Here is a 15,052-nt window from a genome sequence, read left to right on the forward strand (position 1 = left end):
ATCACCTGACTAGGGTACTTTTTACTATGCTTGGATGACTGTCAGCCACCATCGAAGAACCTGATACAATATCAATAACAAACGGAAATAAATAAATACAAAAATAGTGAAAAAAAACACACCTGAAGCTCCAAGATGGTGGCATGTTAAGGTAAGTTTTAGTAGCTCTGCTGACAAAAACAAATATTATAAATCACGTAAACTGTATTCATGGGCATAGAATGTGGGGACGTGGTAATGTATTTATGTTTAAATATTGTTTTGATTATAAAACTATTTAATACAATTTTAACGATGCATTTTCATATTAAACTATATAAAAAAATCTGATTCATTTATTAATTATTATTTAACTTGTTACCTCTCAATAACCTTGGCTTGAATAAACAAATAATATATATATTTTCTATGTGAATTTGCCCAGAAGGGGGCGCTAACAGCTGAAAAATGCAATGACCTGTCACCAACACTGTCAGAACCATAAAGAGAAGGAATAATTACCACAAACACCTCTCCGACCTTGTTCACACTTAAGCAGGAAACTGACTTTCAGCATCAGCTGTTTTTGTTTGCACTCAGAAGAGTTATCTCACGTGCAAGCATCCAGATTGCAGATTATTGCATTTCAATAAATTATAATGTTGTGGAAAAGTTTATTTATTTATTTCAGCAATTCAACTCAAATTGTGAATTTTGTGTATTAAATAAATTCAACGCACACAGACTGAAGTAGTTTAAGTCTTTGGTTCTTTTAATTGTGATGATTTTGGCTCACATTTAAAAAAATACCCAACAAAAAAACTTTTTTTAGTGAATTGTTGGCCTTCTGGGAAGTATGTTAATTTACTGTGCATGTACTCAATACTTGGAAAGGGCTCCTTCTGCTTTAATTACTGCCTCAGTTTTGTGAGGCATAGAGGTGATCAGTTTGTGCCACTGCTGAGGTGGTCTGGAAGCCCAGGTTTCTTAGCCAGTGGCCTTCAGCTCCTCTCCATTGTTTTTGGTCTCTTGTTTCTCATTTTCCTCTTGACATTACTTTAAGTCTGGTGAGTTTGCTGGCCAGGTCAAGCACACCAACACCATGGTCATTTAACCAACTTTTGGTGCTTTTGGCAGTGTGGGCAGGGGCCAAATCCTGCTGGAAAATAAAATCAGCATCTTCAAAAAGCTGGTCCGCAGAAGAAAGCACGAAGTTCTCCAAAATTTCTTGGTAAACTGGTGTTGTGACTTTGGTTTTCACAATGAAACACAATGGACCAACACCAGCAGATGACATTGTTCCCCAAATCATCACAGACTGTGGAAACTTAACACTGGACTTCAAGCAACTTGGGCTATGAGCTTCTCCACCCTTCCTCCAGACTCTAGGACTTTGGTTTCGAAATGAAATAAAAAAAACTTGCTCTCATCTGAAAAAAGCACTTTGGACCACTGGGCAACAGTCCAGTTCTTCTTCTCCTTAGCTCAGGTAAGATGCCTCTGACGTTGTCTGTGGTTCAGCAAATTCCTTGACACGTCTGTGTGTGGTGGTTCTTGATGCCTTGACCCCAGCCTCAGTTCATTCCTTGTGCAGTTCACTCAAATTCTTGAATCCAGTTTGATTGACAATCCTCATAAAGCTGCAGTTCTGTAAGTTGGTTGTGCGTCTTTTTTTTCCACATTTTTTCCTACCACTTAACTTTCTGTCAACATGCTTGGATACAGCACTCTGTGAACAGCCAGCTTCTCTGGCAATTCATGTTTGTGGCTTACCCTCCTTGTGAAGGGTGTCAGTGATTGTCTTCTGGACTACTGTCAGATCAGTGTCTTCCCCATGATTGTGTAGCCTAGTAAACCAAACTGAGAGACCATTTTGAAGGCTCAGGAAACCTTTGTTTTGAGTTGGTTAGCTGATTGACATGTCACCATGTTCTAATTTGTTGAGATGAATTGGTGGGTTTTTGTTAAATGCCCAAATCATCAAGATTAAATGAACCAAAGACTTAAACTACTTCAGTTTGTATGCATTGAATTTATTTAATACACAAGTTTCACAATTTGAGTTGAATTACTGAAATAAACTTTCCCACAACATTCTGATTTATTGAGATGCTCCTGTACATACTTCAAGAAGCCTACAAGCTCGAAACCTTCATGATCATGAAACATTTCCATTTGAGAAGTGTTTAGGCATTCACTTTCACTATTTCAATCAACAGGACAGATCTTCTGTGACCGACTTACCTTGACTTACCTTACTTACCTTAACTTTTTCCAGGATGAGTATAAGAAAAGTACTTATGGTCCATAATCAAAAATAAACCAGCTGGACCTGACTAATGTTGTGTTGAAAACAATAAGAGCCAAATGCAATTAAGTACCATGGAAATAAAAAAAATCTTTTGAAAATTTTATGGATTCAGTTTTCTTTTTAATACTTACCTTACAATGGTAATATCTTGTTTAACACGTTGATACACCACTGGTCAAAAGTCTCTTATTGTAACCGAGACAGCATTTAATTTAAAGTCATAAAAGTCCAAATATAACTTTGCCAGTAATTTCTCTGTATAGGCCAAACTCACTCTGCAAAATGCACTTTTCAATACTCAAATAATGCAACTACAAACCCAACAGAAATCATGTCAAAGGGCTGTCCACCTCTGCCTCGTGTCCTGCTGTCCTCCACTGACAGCACATGGACAGCACGTTTGCTTTGATGGGAACGTTGGGGTATTTGCAGCTCATTAGCAGGCAGTGCCGGGGCACCTAAAGAGTGACGGCCCACTGCTGCTATTGGATTATGGGAGGGATTTTCAACTTGCATTAATCTGTGAGTCCACAGACAGTACAACAGCCACTCAATCCCAGCGCTCTTTGTGTGTGAGAGCTCACACACTCTCTCACATATATGCAACTCTCTGATTAAAGTGAGTGAAGCCGCAAGGACACAGACTAAGACTTGGAAAATGAACCTCTTCTGCTTTACTTTGGTAAGAGAAAGTTTCTTGCTCATTCTTTTATATGCATTGGACAGTTGGATATGGATATGTTTTTTTATATATATATATATCAGCTATTCTAGAGGATTCAAAGAAATGAGAGTTGGACATCTCATGATCTGAATTGATTCACGCCGGCCGACTGTATGCCATATCAGATTGAACTGATTATCTGTGTCTCTGTCGGTAGAAGAACAAGATTAGATCCTTGATTCCACTGGTGTTGGGTCAACTTGAGCTGTACTTTTACATTTGTGTAACAACAGTGGTTTAATATACTCAAGTAAGTACTTGAAACTTTTATATTACAAACCAGTTTTTCTGAAAAAGTTGCTAAAATGCTAATTTTAGCTGCAGATATCATGACATTATCTTATGCCGAGAGAAAGTGGGATTGTATGGAAACGTTAGGTAAGGATTACTGAGAGACAGAGAGCTCCTTACAGCAGATCATGGATCGGCAGAAAGGAAAATATCCTATTCATAGATCAGGGGCACAACAGCACCTCTGAAGGTCCTGAGAGGCCACTACATTCCCCGAATCCTGATAGAATCATCCAACAACTGACCGTAGCTCCTGAACATGAATGAATAAGGTCTCTGGACAACTCATACCTGGTTTTCATAGCTGTAAAAATCTAAGATCACACATCTATTACATAGTTATTGTATAATTGCAGAAATATTGTGCATATGATGAGTATGTTGGAGATTAATAATAGCAATATGGATAATTGTAAAATAATATAAACAATAATAAACTAAATGTATACAACAATATACTAGTATTACAAATAATACAAACAATAATATATTATAGATATTATTAGAAGTGGAATTGCTAAAAAAATTAATCTAATATTAATAACAATAATAATTAGTGGAGTATGACTTGTTAAAAAAAAAAAAAGGCTCATATTACTTAGAATAAATATTCTTATTTTGTGTTTGGTACAGGATGGTTCTACAGACAGCCTGTACGAGGCGGCTCAGATTGGCCAGAACACTCAAGATTTATTACCAAGAAGGCTGCCCAGTCCCAACCCTGTGAAGAACATTAGTGTGTGGAGTGGATCTGAGCCCTGCATCAACATGGTGGGTTCATCCGCACGTGCCTAGAAATGCAAGGGAAATCACATGCTCTTACATGAGACACCGAGCTGCAGTTATGTCTGATGTGACATTGACGAAAATATTAATATGGAAAAGTGCTGCCTCCTGTATAACTGCTGATTAATCTGTGAGTGACGTGCGTGGGGTACAGCAGGTCGCACTCATTAGGAAATTACCTAAATCCCAGCAGGACTTTTTATCCAGATAAAATACTGCATGAGGTCATGGACATATGATGTGTCAGATATCATGATGCACTAAATATATTCTATTTATACATTTTATTCTAGAAGCTTCCAGAGACTCCCACAAGTAAGACTCAAGAAAATAAGATTTTGGAAAAGGCAAAGAGAAAGTAAGTTCTGGATCTTTTGGTCTGTAAATGATATTTCAAGACCTGTATATCATGTTAATACATTTCTCAAAATTACACTTTAGGAGAATTATAACATAAAGGTAGACTGTCAGTGTGGATTATTTGCATCAGGGCCGTATGCTGTGTTTTATGAGAAAATGAGAGAGCTGGATTAGGATTATATTAATTGAGCATGAGGGATTTAGTTACTGTTTTAACTCACCTGTTTAAACCAATGTCAGACCTGTCCCTGCTGAAGCATCATATACTGGTAATGATTTTGCTTGCAAAATAGCTCAGTTTTGACCAAAACAAGTCATGTAACAGTTACAGAGGAAGAAGAAGAAAATGAATAACAGAAATTGAGAGAATTGACTGAGTGAATCAGTCTGAATTATTTTTTTTTATTATTATTTCTCTCACGCAGTTTCTCTTTTACTTAACAGGTCCCAATTACTATCCACATCTGAAGATGAGACTACAGGTTTGTCAGTTTGTTTTGAGTGAATACCCAGAATTCCTTGCTGCTTTCCCTCACAGTTCATTAAAAATGTAAACCACTTGCCTAATACTACAATATTAATAACACTGCTAGTCATAAAACAAAGTGTCATAGAGTGTAAAGGTCTGTCAAATTCATAATCCTGGGGTCAGTTATTCCATCCAGGACTTCATCTGTCTGGAACCGTAGCATTAAGCATTATGCATTTTTTTTTTATGTGTGTGCCTTGTTTCAGGATTAAGGACTAAACTTTATTGTATTTGACCCACTGAATTCCAGCAAAGCTCTTCTGCCTTGTATTTTTGAGCACTGTTACCCTAATGCCAGTCCTGCTGACCTACTTGGCGGCGGTGCCTCTCGATAACACTGTTTCATTTGCCTTCCATGTTTTGCTTTTAAAATAACCCGTTATTATCTCTGATAGATCATACAGAGTCTGATGCCCACTGGCCGTCCACAAGGAAAAAAGACGGCTTGGTACACAGCAAGAACCATTCGAACACAGGTAACAGGTCTAAAGAAGCTGCAGTGAGTGTGTTTTGTTAGTTTGAGGAAGTGTGGTGGGCTCGAGAGAGTCAGAGAGAGCTGTGTGTGTCAAACGGTCTTAGTGGATTAGATCAGTGACGACACAAAGCAATTCCAAAAGCCCATGTGAAACAGAGGATTTGATGTGGGCTCAGACTGATTCACTGAGAGTCAGATAAAAGTGTTCAGGGTCACTCTCTCTTCCCCAGACTTCCCAAGTTCCAATTTGAATCTGAAGTGTGAATTTTCATAAATCCAGGGCTTGAGCTGAATTGTGCTGTATTTTAATCTAGAGATGGTCAAAGATCACCACCGGTCAAAACACAGTGGAGAAGAGAAAGATGAGCGGATGAATTCAGAGAAGACTTTTAAAAATCCTTCAGTCCAGGTAACATATAGCAGCAATACAGAAAAAAAATAATGTGCAATATTACTATAATTAGACAAACACATCAAACCCTGCCATCCATAAAATGTTTCTCTTGATAATACAGGATACATTTCTCAATGATTAAATTCTCCATTAATCTAATGTGATTCAGTCATCTGTGTATTATTGCACTTAATTCACAGGGTGTGAATTATGAAGCCTGGAATCCCAACAGAGAAAACTCTGAATGCAGACAGCAAGACTTGGTGAGTTTCTTCAATGACGACTTCCTCAACTTTTCAATGGTTATTGCAATTTATTGTGGACAAATGTCTGTTATGATTTTGTGTTGAATACCGCCCTTCACTTTCGGCTGAGTCCAGATTTTTAACATTGCCCATACTAATTTTGAGGGGAAAATATGAAAAATGATGCATAATGGATTAACCTTTTTTTGCAGAAAATTAAATCAAATTAATAAAATAATAGAAATGCACAAGTATTTATGGGTAATAGAAGTCGAATAACGTTACATTAAAAAAGTAACTTTACATTACAATTTCTTTTTTACATAAGTTTTATATTTTAGAAAAAAAGTGACTGATATAAAAATGCAATATTATTTTGTTTAAATATATATATATATATATATATATATATATATATATATATATATATATATATATATATATATATATATATATATATAACAAAAACTAACATTAATCATTTAAAAATAAATATTACTTGGATAATATTACAACTTCATAATTTTGTTTAAAATAAAAATTGTAATAAAACACTAAAATTTAAACGTTATCATTTTAAATTTATCAGTTGTAAAATTCTGTGCTATTTTAAATAAGTTACAAAAAACATTAAAAATAAATTAATAATTAAAAATTTTGGCATAACATTATACTGTACAGAATTAGAATTTTGAGATTTTCTAAAGATAACTTTTTGTGACAATTAATTATTATTTGTAAAGATTACATTTGGGTAATCTAAATTAAAAAATAGAGAAATTAAGCATATACTATTAAACGGTCAATACAAAGATAAAACGAGTGTCTCAGGCTTTACACGGATATTGAGGTCAGATTATGAGGAACTCAAATGACATGTCAGTGTAAGAATGCACATCTGTGAAAGGCTTCTAATAAGGTCAGAGCCTGAGGGCAGAGCTTTAGTATTACCCAGAATCCCCAGCAGTCTGTAGAATCTTGTGTGTGCTGATCTTGAGGCAGATTGAGGCATCTCTGATCTCCTTCATGTGCTGTAATTCCCCAATGCCTCTTCATTTCAGGCCAGAAGGTCAGAGAGTGAAGATGAGGCGCAAGGTACGCTGAAGAAGATCCAGAAACTAGTGGGAGGGAAAAAGGGAGGTCAAAGTGCCACAGAGGAGTCAAGAAAGCACACAGAACCTGATGGTGAGAACCTAAATAACCATTTCCTCGCGTGAACAGAATAAAACAAAAAAGCTGCATCATCCATATTAGTTCCTTTTTTCATAATTTGACAGAATCCAATGGAAAGGGTCACAGTCCTGTTATAACGTGCATCAATCTGACCAAAAAAGCTGAGAAGAAGCACACAAGAGCATCCACACAGCAATCCCAGCAGCCCCTGCAGGATAAAGACATTGATAGAGCAGAAACAGAGGCTTCTTGGAGTCCAGGACTCTTTCAGGAGTACTGGAGCCCCATGGCGTATTCTCCAGCGTGGGACACGTCCACACACACCTGCCACAGGTCAACAGCCGAACAAGTCATGTACAACTTCAACTTCACCCTCCCCAGAGACACGGACTGGGAGAAATACGAGGAGCTCTTCCACCGACTGGACCCCTACAAACGAGAGCAGCAAGACAGGTGGATCACCCACTCCGTCACGGACCTGGACGCTCCGGACCCTCTGGTGAGACGCTGATCAGAGCTGCACTTCCTGTTGAAAGTACACACAAGATTAACAGCATCACATGCTGGAGAACAGGCAGCATCCAATGTTTCATGTGCTGGTGATATGGAGATTTCTAAAAAATACTAAATATGGGAGAAGAGAGCTTTTTAAATCAAGGTGTAGTCTTTTTTTAAAATATATTTTAAATGGTAATGTTCTCCTTGAGCAACAAGATAACAAAATAGGCCTATTTGTGGTGCGTACTTGTTAAAAACAAAAAAGTAAAAAGTAAATGAGAAAATAAACAATACACCTTGGTTTTATATCACAAAAATAATTTTTGAACATGTAACATTAAAATGTTATCAGATATACAGCGTGTAATGTTTCTATTTTGGGGTCTTTGAAACATAAGGACACAATGAATTTATCAAAAGGAACAGTTAGCATAAGAGGCTTCTTCCAAAAATATAAAAAAATCTCACTGACCCCTTTTTTAAATTAACTGATGATAAAAAAAAAAGCTCAATTAATTATATGACTTATTTCTACAGATCATATAAATTACACCAGAATAACCTTAGTTCCAGGTGTTGCTCCAAAAGATTGTCACGGTGATAAGGACGCATTATTTTGTCTTGAAGAGACACTTTAAAGCCACTGATTAGAGATGTCAGAGTAGACGCTCACATCCTGTGTGCGGTTGAGGAAGTGTGTTTAGACACGACTGCATGTGTGAGCTGCTTCAGGCCAGTGCGGGTGACTTCAATAAGAGCTGAGCAGCTTTGTGTCAGGAGAAATTAAGAGAAAAACATTTTGAGATTGTCGGCAGAATGCTTCAAAGGAAACCATCCAACGTCTCTGACAAATCAAGGAACAAACCCAAGGTAAAAGAAAACACCTTGTCCATCTGTTGTGGTGAAATGATACATTACTCAAGTATTGAGTGCGCTCAGCTAACAGTTACTCTTATGAAACATGAAAATCTGTCATCTTTAGTGACCATCAGTGATCTCTTCTGTGACCGCGAGATTATGGTGTGAAAATCGAGATGCAATCAAGACTGTTTACAGGTGCGGACCACTTTAACCTATTTTATCTCTTCATTTTGATTCAGCGTTCCACCAGTTTTGGGATTTTCGACAGACAGCAGCCCACCCAGGTCAAAACAGAAGAGAATGTAGAAAATCCGGTGAGTTTGGTTTCTTTTGTTTTTTATGTAAGCATATATAAAAAGCGGCTCTCTGAAATCTCCCATACCGAGCTCCATGTGTGTCTCTGTAGCCTGTGGAAGCTGCTGAGGTGGATCCCAGTAAATCAGGAGGTCTCGGGAAGAAGATGAAGAACATCTCATTGACCATGCGTAGAAAGATGGGCAGGAAATACACCAAAGCCCTGTCAGAGGAAATGGTGAGCGCTTGCTTGACAGTCAACATCAAAACTTACAGTACCTTAAAGTTTCTTTAGGTTTAGCAACCAATGCTCTTCTAATCAATTAACAATGTTGTACTGGCTTTTGGGTTCTTTAAAGAGATGAGAGTTGGTCATCGTTTCCTCAACCTCATGTCATTCCAAGCTTACATTTCTTTCTCCTGTGGAACACAAAAGAAGATATTTTATAGAATGTCGGTAGTTCCCATTGATTTTCATTGTATACAATAGAAGTCAGTGGGAACTGAAATGAAAGTACTCTCATCATGTTGTTCAAAACCTGTATGCATTTCTTTGTTCTGTGGACCATAAGACCAAATAGAAAATAGAAGAATGTTGGTAACCGAAATGTTTGGGTTTCATAGCACTTTTTGGCCTTATATTGGAAGTCAATGGGAACCAAAACCATTAGGTTTCCAACATTCTTCAAAATGTAATATTTTGTGTTGCAAAAAAAGTCATAAAGGTTTGAAACAAAGTTATTGGGAATAAATGACAGAATTTTTTCTTGGTGGACTATCTCTTCAAAGGTTTCATTCTACAAACACAAAAAAATTTTTTTTTTTATGTTTAATAGTGGGGTCTATGGTTGATGGTGTCCATAAAAGGAGTGTGTGCTATATTCCAAGAGTTATAAAATAGAATTTGTGTAAAGAAAAGACCAATATTCAGCCTTTTTTTTTCTTAGATCCTTTCAAAAGTTTTCCTCAGCAAGAAGACACTATAATGCATGTGAGGTTTTTGGTCATTTAGGGGAGCTGATTCTCTAAACATCAATAAAAAAGACAGAAAATAATTTCTACTATGTTTATCCTGAGTAAACATCTGAGGTACAGTAGTAAAGCAAAAAGCCATAACCTCTCTTTAGTTTTCTCATTTATTTAAAGCTCATTTATAAAGTGGTGAATCTTTATTTTGCTGCTGTACAATAACAAGTTTCTGAGGAGCTCATGTGGGCGGATTACACGCAGGTCTCATGTCTGAGGTAAAAATGGCAGTTCAGCTCTCGCGGATTAAAGACTTTGCTCTCTCGAGCGCCCCGTGGCCTGACACGACCTGATTTGCTACCTGAAGACCTGTCACGTATACGTTTTGGTTGGGACTCTTGCCTGAGACTTTCCCTGATGTTTTTCACAGGCCGAGGATAAAGAAGCTGCGGTGTCTGAAGTCGTGGACGGCACGTTGGCCAAAGGCTGCAACCACTCCAGTAACTCCGTAGAGAGTTTGTTCAGCTTACACAGCGGCCAGAGTTCATCTAGTAAGCTGAATCAAACTAGAAGACCATTTATTATATGGATCACGGGTCTAATCTGTGTTTTAAAGAGCAAAACAGAGCGGTCACAGAATTGAAAATGTACTGCTTACCCAATTGACATTTTGGTGCAGGTGTGCTTTTGACATTTCAGCCACGTGTTTTGAGGTTTACTGGTTGTTTTTGCATTGCCTGATGCTTTAGGTGGTGTGACCAGCGGCTCTGAGGGTTGTAATAACCGGGACAGCCTTCGTTTAGAAGAAGATGTGCCCTACACGGGCCAGTTCTGTGGAAGAGCCAAAGTTCACACCGACTTCGTTCCCAGTCCATATGACACAGAGTCTCTCAAACTAAAGGTAAAAACCAACCTGAGATGTTCAGGAATTAAAAAACTAACTCAGAGCTATTAACATGTGTTTGTTTTGGTTTGTAAGGTGGGAGATATGATTGATATCATCAGCAAACCTCCAATGGGAATCTGGACTGGGATGTTGAACGGTAAAATAGGAAGCTTTAAGTTCATCTACGTTGACGTGCTGGTGGAAGAAAGAGCGCCAGAACCGAGGATTCGTTCTCACCGGAGGAGCAGAAGACCCCGACCCAAAAATCTTCTGGAACTTCTGGAAAGACTCAATTTGGAGGTCCTTGAAATGTCTAATTAAATACTAAAGCTGATGATTAAGCTTATTATACCCACAGATTCACATCCTCAAAAACAGGATGTAAGGTATTATCTGATTTAGTTGAGCTACTTTAACAGACAAAAATGTTTCCACAGGAGCACATTTCATCTTTGATGTTGAATGGGTATCAGACGGTGGAAGATCTTCGGGATTTGAAGGAGCAGCATCTCGTAGAGCTCAATGTGACTGATCCTGAACACCGACACCGGCTGCTGTTGGCGGCAGAATACCTGCAGGACCCTGAATGTAAGTGGGTGAAGAACATCAGAAGTCATCAAAATATTAATAGATTCCAGGAAACGGCACATTGATGGTGCAATCTTGGTTTCCAAGAGCCTTTTTGCATTTTAGCTTTTATAGAAATGTTCACACAGTTTAGACGCTGATGTAGGATGAGCACATCAGCTCGAGTTTTAGAAGCTCGAATACAAACCTCATCAAAGCCACACGGGTGAAGCGAAAGGTTGAAAACACTACTTTTCACACGTTTTTCCTCAGATAAAAATCTACTTCCTTTCCACCCAAGTGTCTGATAACCTTAGTGACATAAAAATTGAAAACAAAACAAAGATGAGATAAAATACAAGTAAGTGTTAAAAAAAAACAAATACATACATTTTTTTTAAATACATTTTACATAATGTAAAATATTTTAATATTTTAGAAAATAAAAATATTCAACATTTGAACAAATGGCCATGACATAAATGGAACACAAAACAAGGATTGAATAAAGAGGACTAGTAAGATATTTTAATTATATTTGAATAAAATTAAATGAATTAAAATGGTTGTCATAATGGGACATTTAATCAAACAAAAGATGTGATAAAAAATACATTTAAACATTTTATATACTGTATATTGATTTTAAATTAGATGTTCAAATGTGTTTAAAAGAAGAAAGGGAGTTGCAAAAAAGCATGGAAAGCCAAGACCGCAATCAGTAATTAGAAAGCAATCCTGCCCTTCGTCAGTGGAAATTATTATTAGTTGGTTTAGTTTCGACTGAGGGCCTATAAAAAGGTGTGTCATGACCAACGTCTCACACAAGAAACTTTTCATGATGGTGAAAAGCAAAGAGCTCTCTCAAGACCTTCACAACTTATGTTGCAAAACATAATGATTTCCATGATCTGAAAGTGGAAAGAACATAATTTCACCATAAACCAGTCTCGACCAGGTGCTCCTCGCAAGATTTCTGACCGAGCAGTGAAAAAGACTATCAGAAGAGTTTTCTAAAAGCCAAAGACCACTTGTGGAGATCTTCAGAAAGATCTGGAGTTAGCAGGTACAATTGTTTCAAAGACCACAGCAAGAAATGCACTCAACCGCCGTGGCCTGTATACACGCTCACCACGATTGCAGTAAGAAAAACTAAAGATCAGAGTTCATTGAAGAGGCACACAGAACCAGAAGCTGTCATGACTAACAAAGGCTTTTGTCCAAAGTAATAAATACATTTCAGTAAGCGTTTTCAATACTGTTTCCCTGAGTCATTCCATTTTATTACACAAAACTTAATTTCTGAACTTATTTGTATTTTTTTCCAGTTGCTACCAACATCTGGTGAAAATTTCATGTGAACAGCACCTTTATAAATATATTTCCAGAGAAAAATGGTGACGTGTTCAATACTTTACCAGTTGTTTGTGTGTGTGTGTATATGTATATATATATATATATATATATATATATATATATATATACACACACACACACACATACTCACATTTAAATGAATACTATATTGTAATATGTTTAAATTAATTATTATATAAAATCATTTTAGACTAGTTTGATGTAAAAACCAAAAAACAACACTGCTAGTGGAAAAAGTGATTGTCATTGAGGCCAGTTTTTTGCATATGAAAAACCCAACAGGAAGCGTGTTGAGCAGTGAGTTTGTGTGGGTATCCGTCTTTTAATTTCAGAAGTTTAGCCGCACCTCACAGACGGCATCAAATGCTGCAATACACAGAAAAAACATTGCGTGTGTTGCATGTTATGAAAACATACTTCCAAGTACTGCATGAATATTCATACACAATCGTCTGATGACATTATCGTGACGTCTGTGTCGGTCTTCTTATTTTCTAATACAGATAATCAAAGCCACAGAGAGAAAGATGAAGAGCCCAAATCTCCCACTGTAGAAGTCCAAGCCGAACTAAACGACTGTCCAAGAGACTCGGGCTGTTATATAGGATCTGACTGTTCAGACAACAGTAAAGAGGACACAGAGACCCAGCCGGCCCCTCTCAGCCCACCTGCAAACCAAGCATAACCACAGCCCTGCATAATGCTGTTCAACTGGCCTCGCCTGCCTCTGGTGGGTGCAAGGACTATTACCCGCCAGCCACAACCTACTGTATATTTGACTGCGTAAAGCAGCCTTTGTGTTTCAAAGCGGTTGCATTAAGGTGTCTCTGACGACACTGGCAGGGGCGTAGCACCAAATTTTGGACCCTGGGTAAAAAACCATCTTGCTGGGCCCCCAAATCATATAGGTTTGGAACAACTTGAGGGAGAGTAAATGACAGAATTTAATTTTTGGGTGAACTATTCCTTTAAAGTTTAAATGTGTACAATAACAATGCACCCATTTTGCTTATTTCTTCTCAACACTTCATTACTAAGTGTTAAAACAGGCAATTCCGCTAAAAGCTCACCTTGTCTCATGGTCACTGCTTTCACCTGGCAATGATGAGGGGTCTGCTGCTGCAGGGTCTGAAACTGAAATATATGGCTTCAAATGGTTGCTAGAATATCCTTTGTCGTCACAATACACCTTTTTTAAAGTGTAGGCTAAGTACAAGTTAATTGCTGATTATTTGTCTGTTTAAAATAAATGCAGACTATAGAATCATAGGGCACACTAACCGCCAAACTAGACATTCAGCCTTTCAATTACGTTTTTAAATAAGTCATTTTCAATCATTAAGATGGGCATTAAACTGAGAACAATCTTGTACTTAATGTAAGAACGTGCGCGAGCTAATTTGCATAACAATGTGGTAAAATTGGCGCTAACGATCTGTGTTTTCGCGGGTGTTAGATTTTGTAAACTTCTGTTCTGACTCTGGGGAGAACTCCTCCAAGAGTAGATATTTATGTTAAAACAACGTCAATGCTCGATGATGCATTCGGAGCTCACCTTTCTTTTTAAAAAACTGAGTAAGCAACTGCTTGCCCTCATTTGCCTTTCTCTCTTTAATCTTCTTTTCGTTTTGAGCCCCTGATTGTCCTTTCTTAAGGAAAGACATGACTGCCCCTGTCTTCGTAGTTCATATCACGGCTAACTCAGCTCCTGTCTCATCTCATTAACTGATTCACCGCAGTTCTGTTGAAGAAGTACCTGAACAGCGGGTCGTACCATTTACATTGATGCGAGAGGGGTGGTGGGGCCCTGCACAGCATGAAAATGACTTTTTTTTTTATTTTATACCAAACCAGTGCCTAACTACAAGTTTAGGTTTGCACAGGAACTTTTTTATTTGTACAAAAATGCTATACAAATGTTAGTGCATGTATATGTATGTATAGCAAACTGACTTCTAAACCTCCACCCCTCCTGCCTCGGTACCCTTTACCCCCCACAGTCCGACGCCCCTGGACACTGGATTATCACATCATGGACACTGATAGATATTAAAGATGACATGTAAATATACTGTAAATATGTTGAAAGTGGTGAAGCTTTGCTCTTGTAAACCGTATAAACTTTGCCTTGCAGATACTAGACGAAACAACAAACTGTTGAGATTACAAATGCATTATTTTCATGCAATAAAAAGATATCTTTGTATCATACTAATTTCATTTATTATATATATATCAGTGGCTTCCATAAACTAAAAGTGATGAGCTCGGTAACACTCAGTTATAACGTGCTGCCATCTAGTGAGAGCACTTACTAACTACAGCCATAAACAATA

The 15,052-nt window shown here is 37.5% G+C and overlaps 2 protein-coding genes across 2 annotated transcripts; both read left to right on the forward strand.

Moving 5' to 3' along the window:
- The first annotated feature begins 2,836 nt into the window (after positions 1-2,836).
- On the forward strand, positions 2,837-7,919 carry LOC127966686 (uncharacterized). Its single transcript, XM_052567854.1, has 9 exons — positions 2,837-2,972; positions 3,939-4,076; positions 4,385-4,449; positions 4,896-4,933; positions 5,376-5,456; positions 5,770-5,864; positions 6,050-6,112; positions 7,156-7,279; positions 7,372-7,919. Exons 1-9 carry the CDS (start codon positions 2,949-2,951, stop codon positions 7,776-7,778), a joined length of 1,035 nt encoding a protein of 344 aa, XP_052423814.1. The 5' UTR covers positions 2,837-2,948; the 3' UTR covers positions 7,779-7,919.
- Positions 7,920-8,433: 514 nt separating this feature from the next.
- LOC127966688 (SAM domain-containing protein SAMSN-1) lies at positions 8,434-14,927 on the forward strand. The gene is made up of 8 exons (XM_052567860.1): positions 8,434-8,635; positions 8,866-8,940; positions 9,033-9,158; positions 10,317-10,437; positions 10,636-10,787; positions 10,866-11,072; positions 11,210-11,360; positions 13,220-14,927. Exons 1-8 carry the CDS (start codon positions 8,582-8,584, stop codon positions 13,399-13,401), a joined length of 1,068 nt encoding a protein of 355 aa, XP_052423820.1. The 5' UTR covers positions 8,434-8,581; the 3' UTR covers positions 13,402-14,927.
- Positions 14,928-15,052: the final 125 nt, after the last annotated feature.

This window comes from Carassius gibelio, chromosome B10 (genome assembly GCF_023724105.1).
Source record: "Carassius gibelio isolate Cgi1373 ecotype wild population from Czech Republic chromosome B10, carGib1.2-hapl.c, whole genome shotgun sequence".
Taxonomy (NCBI): domain Eukaryota; kingdom Metazoa; phylum Chordata; class Actinopteri; order Cypriniformes; family Cyprinidae; genus Carassius; species Carassius gibelio.